The 7,550-nt window shown below is 46.2% G+C and overlaps 1 protein-coding gene across 1 annotated transcript; it reads left to right on the top strand.

Moving 5' to 3' along the window:
• Nucleotides 1-3,017: 3,017 nt before the first annotated feature.
• Nucleotides 3,018-4,679, top strand: LOC138674596 (uncharacterized). Its single transcript, XM_069762413.1, has 3 exons — nucleotides 3,018-3,525; nucleotides 4,006-4,613; nucleotides 4,646-4,679. The coding sequence occupies exons 1-3, from the start codon at nucleotides 3,082-3,084 to the stop codon at nucleotides 4,677-4,679; spliced, it is 1,086 nt and encodes a 361-aa protein (XP_069618514.1). The 5' UTR covers nucleotides 3,018-3,081.
• Nucleotides 4,680-7,550: the final 2,871 nt, after the last annotated feature.

The raw sequence follows: 7,550 nt of genomic DNA on the forward strand, positions 1-7,550 counted from the left end.
GGTCCCTGGTCTATCCCTGTTCCCCGGATTACTCTTGAAGGTGAAGATGCCAGGTTCTCATGCCTTTCTATGGTCCAATATCTACCATGATTTGTCCCCTCCCCCACCCAGGGTAGTGGTAAGGTGAAGTATATAGGAACACACTAAACAGAAAAACAAGGGAATATGGACAGGGATAAAAGAAAATACTAACCATACAAAATACACTCACCAAACAACAGAGAGGGACACAGGGGAGTTAAAGGATGGAGAAACCAAATAGGAGAGGATGAAGATGTGCATGCAGACAAAACTCCAAGCAACAATCTCCAGAACAATCCCCACACACCGTCTCCAACCATGAATAAACCATTAACTCCGGAATCAGGCAGTAAGAACTAACACTGACAATCCCTAAGTGTCAGAGGTGAGCATATATAGCAGAGGGATGAGGCCAACACTCAACAATGAAAAAAACAGCATTGTTTAATACGATGGTGTTGTGCTTCTAAGCAGTGCAGGAGTGAGTGAAACCAGACATTGCGGTCTTTTGGCTGCTCTGTGTTATGGTATCCCCATGTGACTAATCCAAGGGTGGGGAAAAGTACAAAATTATCAACTTAAAAATGATTCTGCTAAATTTGGTCACACAATTAATTTACTCATCCTTAATCTGATGGCTGGAGCTGTTTCTGTTTAGTGTGGCTTTGTTGTTAGGTGGTATTAATGATGTGGCTACTCCCAATTACTTTTCCAGGTTTACGTGAGTCTGGAGAGCAGTCAACTCTTTGCGATTTTTTTATAAAGAACTTGCAGCGGTAAGTTGTTTTGAACACGAAAGTATTTTAAACTTCATGCCTCCTCAAAGTGGGAAATTTATCACTGCTCAAGTACCATCTATAGATGTCAAGCAGTGGAAGGTCTGAAATATACATCACATAGTAGAAACTGTGACTGCTGTATTCATCACATAGGAGACACCAAGACAGCTTTATAGGATACCGTCACGGAGTACCACGACAGAGAGGGGTTAGAGGATTGCAACGTCTGGTCACACAAAATCCTGCACTGATTAGAGCTGCTTTACCATAATATTAAACATTGCATGTTTTTTCCTTGCTCTGTCATTGCAAGGGTTAGCAAGTTCAATTGATCACCTGGAGCTTTTAATGCTGAATTGCCTTAGCTGTTCGGTGTTGGCCATTCCTGTTATGGCTCTTGGGTCAGACAGTTGCAGGGTTAACTCGGATGGCCTCTTTCTTGGTCCTGGGAGGTTTTTTATAGCCTCACTGCCAGGTCAATCCTTGTCATTTATACCCTGACCCTTGGCTGAGTGTGTCTGGCCCTGGTGTGCCTCTGCTTTGTGCATGTATTATTGTTTGTCTGTTTGGTTTCTGATCTGGTTCTGTCTCTGTTGTGATTCCTGCCTGCCGTTTCTGTACCATCTATTGCCCGTTCTGGTGTTCTGATCTCTTGCTACTTCATGACTATTCTTCTGACTGCCCCTGTGTACTGCACCAACCTCTCTGTGTATGACCTTGGCTTGTGTGACTACGTTTTTTCCTGTCATCCCTTTTAACATCCTTGGGGGTTCCTCTACTTCTTACACTTTCTCCTAGAGCCGCTGCAGGCGCAAACAGCGATGCTAAGCTCCGCCCACCCCCTCTGACGCACGGTCACGTGACCACAGGTCCTGTCTGCCTGCTCTGGAGAACAGCTAGCTCCTGCAGCACTGCTGCTACCACTCTCGTTCACAGCTCCTCAGTGTCACAGACTGTTACTGGCACCAGACGTCCAGGCTAGCCTCCTGTGCTGTTACCAGTGAGTGCCCGTCAGGTATCTGGTCCTGACAATTCCCCTCTGGTAATTGGGAGTTACCAGTGAAAGTTCTACTTCCTGATTAGGTGTTGAAGAAGTAATTCATTGATTGGAGTAGGCGGTTGGAAAGTTGTTCAGGAGATTTCTGCTTGGAGTTGGTTTGTATGCTCATCCCCATCTTCTCCTATTTGGTTTATCCTACCTATCCCTCCCCTGTTTTCATTCTGCTACTTTGTGAGTATATCGGTATGATTTTAGTTTTCTTTCATCCCTGTCTGTCTACCCTTGTCTGTCTGGTTAGTTTAACCTTATACACTTCAGTCTCACACCTACCTGGGTGCCGGAGGGAACAGATAAGGTTTAATATAAGAGCATAGCAAGGTAATTAAAACTGGCATCTCCACTGTGACCACGGCATTTAATCTTAATTATCCAGACATCTATTTTCAGTAGCCCGGGAGATAGGCTGTTGTCTGAACGTTGACTATTGAATTTATGTGTTTTTCTTCAATGGGTCAAGAACCATAGACTGGTGTCATATAAGTCTTAAGGTACCGTCACACAGTGCAATTTTGATCGCTACGACGGCACAATTTGTGACGTTCGAGCGATATAGGTACGATATCGCAGTGTGTGACACGCTCCTGCGATCAGGGACCCCGCTGTGAATCGTACGTCGTAGCACATCGTTTGAAACTTTCTTTCGTCGTCTAGTGTCCCGCTGTGGCGGCATGATCGCATGGTGTAACAAAGGTGTGCACGATATTGTATACGATGTAAAGGGCGGAGGAGCTGGCTACGTAGGAGCGCTGAATTCTCCACCTCCCGTGTGCTGATTGGGCGGTACAATACTGTGCGCTCATTCGACAAAGGACTATTGTTCCCAGCGGATATAACCGGAGCTCTCGAGCGCGCTATTCATTTCTCTCTGTAGCACGTGCTGTAAACAGAACTCCTAAATTCGCTGGATTCCCTGGACTTTTCTAACTACTAGACTTTTACCGCAAAAGGTATGTATAACGCTACAGCGTAGCATATGTTGCGCTTCAACGGGGATAAACGCTGGAGTGTGGTCGATTGTTCCTTTATGGAGAGTAGGGTAGGCCTGAGAACCTCAGGTACACAGCTGTAGTGTGGCCCAATTAATTAATCCTTTTACAGATCGAGATGGTTGACTGCCCCATTTAATACCAGTAGTAACATATATAGTTATTAGATCAATGGTCAGAACATTGTTTTGTAAGCACGTGTATTTATTGTACGTTTGTTTTCTTTTTAGGAACTATGCTCACTTCCGATGAGAGTTCTGTTGTTGCTGCTGCCCTGGTGTTTGAGGCAGCACGTCTCCAAGAGGAGAGACGTCCTAAACGAAAACGTCGCATGTGGACCCGGAGCTGGCTGCAGAAAAGATCCACATTGTCACACATGGGTCTCATAAGAGAGTTACGTGACAATAACCCTCATGATTTCCGAAACTACCTTCGGATGTCCGAGGAATCCTTCAAAATAATACTGTCTGCTGTTACGCCACTCATACAAAGGTGTGATACGCCGATGCGTGCAGCCGTGCCCGTGGATGAAAGGTTGGCGGTGACACTGCGGTTCCTGGCAACAGGAAGGTCTCTTCAAGATTTGCAGTTTTCCGCAGCTGTTTCCAGACCTTTCCTGAGCGTTGTGATTCCGGAGACATGCGAGGCCATTGTGCACAGCTTAAGGCATTATATGGAGGTACTACTATATTTTTTTGGCTGCTGTGTTATGTCGATATATTATACTAGCTATTTAACCCGTTCTACGCCCTGTTTGCGCGCATTTCTATTGGTATATGTTCTACATCCTATCATGTGCTGCTCCCATCCTGCGCCCCCATTCAGACATGTGCTGCTGTGATCCTGCGCCTCCATTCTGACATGTGCTGCTACCATTTTGCGGCTCCATTCTGATATGTGCTGCTCCAACCCTGCGCCACCCTTCTTTTATTTGCTGCTCCCAACATAATTTTATTGATTATATAATTTAGATATATTGTTTAGCACCCCCTCTGAGTCACCGAAGCCATCTGATAAAATGGCTGCCTGCATACTCAGGGTTGTTGACTTTGTTATACTAATCCATACTGCGCCTCAATCACTGTAGGATGTCCACATGAGAGTGTATGTGCATAATATATTTTACCTAAATTGTACATGTTTCCTTCTCATCTTGCAGTTTCCCAAGACGGCGGATGACTGGAAGAGGATTGCTTCCGATTTTGATGAGCTGTGGCAGTTTCCAAACTGCGGTGGTGCATTAGATGGAAAGCATGTGCGCATCACGCAACCAGCCAACTCTGGATCCTTTTTTTTCAACTACAAAGGATATTTCAGTGTGATCCTCATGGCCCTTGTCAATGCGAACTATGAGTTTGTCGATGTGGATGTTGGCATGAATGGTCGAGTCTCCGACGGTGGTGTTTTTGAACACACTTCATTTGGGGAAAGCTTGAGGAACAATGAACTGCTGTTGCCACTAAATGAAGACACAAAAGCAAACCTAAATTTTGTCTTCATCGCTGATGAAGCTTTCCCTCTTCATCCACATTTGCTGAAGCCATTTGCACAGAGAACACTCACACCGGGGCGCCGAATCTTTAATTACCGGTTGTCTAGGGCCCGTCGTGTGGTTGAAAATGCCTTTGGGATTATGGCAAATCGGTTTAGAGTGTTCCACACAGCTATCAACTTGAAGCTGCCGTCTATAGACTTTGTGGTTTTGGCATGCTGTGTGCTCCATAATTTCCTGAGACGTCATGATACGAGCTCCTATTCTCCTCCTTCGTTTATTGATGCAGTGTACGCAAGAACCGGAGACATTGTGCCTGGGGAATGGCGTACACAACCTGATAATTTTACAGCTCTTCAAGCACTTGGATCTGGCAGACAGGCAGACGATGCAAGGGACTGTCGCGAAAAATACTGTCAGTACTTTAATGGTTCTGGAGCTGTACCCTGGCAGGATCGCGCCGTATAAAAAAAATATATTTTTTTCCTTTGCTGTCATATAAACCTCTCTAAATTACTTTAAATGTGATGCCTATAAAATGGTGCTGTTAACCCTTATAGCTTGGTAAACATTAAAGAAAGAATGCGAAGATTTTTTGTTTTTTTTGTAACAATTTCTTGGTTTTAAATTATTTAACAACAAAATATAACATAACCAAAAAAAAAAAAAAATTATCTCCTTCCACGGCCCAAGAGGTGTCGCAGCGTCACGCCCTGCTGCTCTACTTGAGTCTGGAGGAGCGCTGCTGTCTGCTGCAGGAGCGCTGCTGTCCGCTCCAGGCGCAATTGTCTCGCCAGGAGCTCTCTTACGGTGGGCGGTTCTGCGGATAGAAGAGGTTGGAGAACCAACATTGATTCCGCTGAAAATACATCTCGACCTCTGGGGCAGGACCAAATTTTGTGTGTTGTAAATTTCTATTTGGTCTGGCACCACAGGGCGATGTTAATTTTATTAAATTTTACTGTTTTAGTTGTCTATTGTGACATCCAGCAGAAAACCACTCATATTATGTTGATACTTACGGAGAAGGGACGCCGGTTCCTCATTGCCAGAACCAGAGCTGCTAATTTCCCATCCCAGCGATCTGGCCACTGCTGCAGCACCTAAAAGGAAATAATAACAGATCTGGTTAACTATGGAACACGCCGTTGGGAAGCGCTCGCTGTTTTGGTCACTTACGTATGTTAGCTTCTGGGGAGAATGCCGCCGACCCGGGGGAGGAAGAGGAGTGTCGGAAGGGAGGTGTTGAGGGTGGTGTAGGGGTGCGAGGCCGTCTGCTGTCTGGTGGAGGCGTGGTAGGCCGCTGGGTCATTACTGCGTCTGTAATGTATTCAAATATTTCCGCTACCCTCTTATGTCCCGTATGCAGTAGAAAAACTGTAATCAATGATTGTTAACTTACGTGACGTCACGGACTGTGGGCTCCCGCTGGTGGTGGATGCTGTGGTGCTGCTGGCAATGGCAGGTACCTGTTGCCGCCGCTGTCTCTCTACACATAAAGTTAACAAACGCAATCTTTAAAAACACATGTAGAGTGCTGCAGATCAAAGCTAACAATATACTGAAACATAAAATTTATATCACACTTCACAGGGGTGCGAGGGTGCATGGTCGCAACAGATGGTGGAGGCGTGGTAGGCCGCTGGGTCATTACTGCGTCTGTAATGTCTTCAAATATTTCAGCTACCCTGTTATGTCCCATGTGATGTTAAAAAAAATGCAATCAATGATTGTGAACTTACGTGATGTCCCGGACTGTGAAGATGGGGTACTGGTGGCAATGGTGGGTCTCACTTGCCGCCGCTGTCTCTCTACACCTAAAGTAAAGAATCACAATGTTTACACACAAATGTTGAGTGCTGCAGATCAAAGTTTACAATATATTGAAACATAAAATAGAGATCACACTTTACAGGGGTGCGATACTCTGACATGTCTGTGGGCTCTGGTGTTCAATGGTCTTCCTGTCTTTGGAAAACGTATCATTTCATCAGTAGGCCAACCTCCTCCGATAATATTTTTGGTAAATTAAGAAACTAAAAATTACACTACATCTTAATAATTTCAAGATGGTGGTTGAGATTAGGGAACCCGACAAGTTTTCTCACGGACAACGCATATTCTGCTTGGAAAATAACTAAATTTTACAAAAACGGGGCATGTGTTTTAATGCATTTGAGGTCACGTTGGCAACAATGAGCGCAAGCCTCCCTCCCAAACCCCCCCCCCTCCTTACAGCGTGCATCTCCCAATCCCCCCATACTAGTACTTGCCTCGCCTTGCCTCCGCACGCAACTCAGCAAACATTTGTGGCGTTTTATAGCGGAGGTCAGCCCATTTTTTACGCAGCTGAAGCTGACTGCGGCAGACGCCAAACCTCCTCTCCATCATTCTGGTTATGTGGCCAAGCACTTCCCACATGTGGATGTGTGGGTGGGCAGGGCAGCTCTCCAGACCCTCATAATCCAGGGCATCCATCTGAGTAATAAAAAAAAGGAGCTCTGGCTGCCCCAGAGGAGCTGAACGCATTCTCGCCGCCATTTTAGATGGAATGACTCTGAACAGCAACGCCCAGAGGAGGAGCTTGACTCCGCCGTACTGCCGCCAGATCAGCATCGCAATAGCGTTGCCGTTTATGGACAGCGTCACATTTGTGACGGCTGAGCGGTACGGAATGAACGCACATAGTAAATGCCGTTCGAAGGATGGTTATATAACGCCGGAGCGTCACATAATGTACGCTCGTGGTCTATGACGGCGTGATGACGTTACAGCGTTCCGGCGTGCCTGCGCTAGCTTGTTTTGGATCCTTGACATCCTGATAATGGCTGCCAGTCGCCGTGATCCTCCTCTGGGCATCCCAGAGCTCAAGTTCCTTATTGGAACAATGGATCAGATGCAGTACGAGACAACTGGGCTGGTGCTGCACCGCAACCAGCACAAGGACGAAGTTGTCCGTGTGGTGTCTGAGGGCCTCAGGAAGCGGTTTGGGATAACTCGCAGTAAGGCCCAGATTGTGAAAAAATGGGGTGATCTCAAGTCCAAAAGCCCAGAGCGCCTGCAGGAGCTTCGCAAGGAGATTCGCAGAGGTCAGTACGCAGGTACCCAAAAGTATGGCACGCAGAAGGGTTAATTGGGTGATTCATGGGAATGGGGGGTACGCTGCATGGATTTTCATAGGGCTTTGGGCCAGTATGAACGTTGCAGAGCCA

This window comes from Ranitomeya imitator, chromosome 4 (genome assembly GCF_032444005.1).
Source record: "Ranitomeya imitator isolate aRanImi1 chromosome 4, aRanImi1.pri, whole genome shotgun sequence".
NCBI classification, from domain to species: Eukaryota; Metazoa; Chordata; class Amphibia; order Anura; family Dendrobatidae; genus Ranitomeya; species Ranitomeya imitator.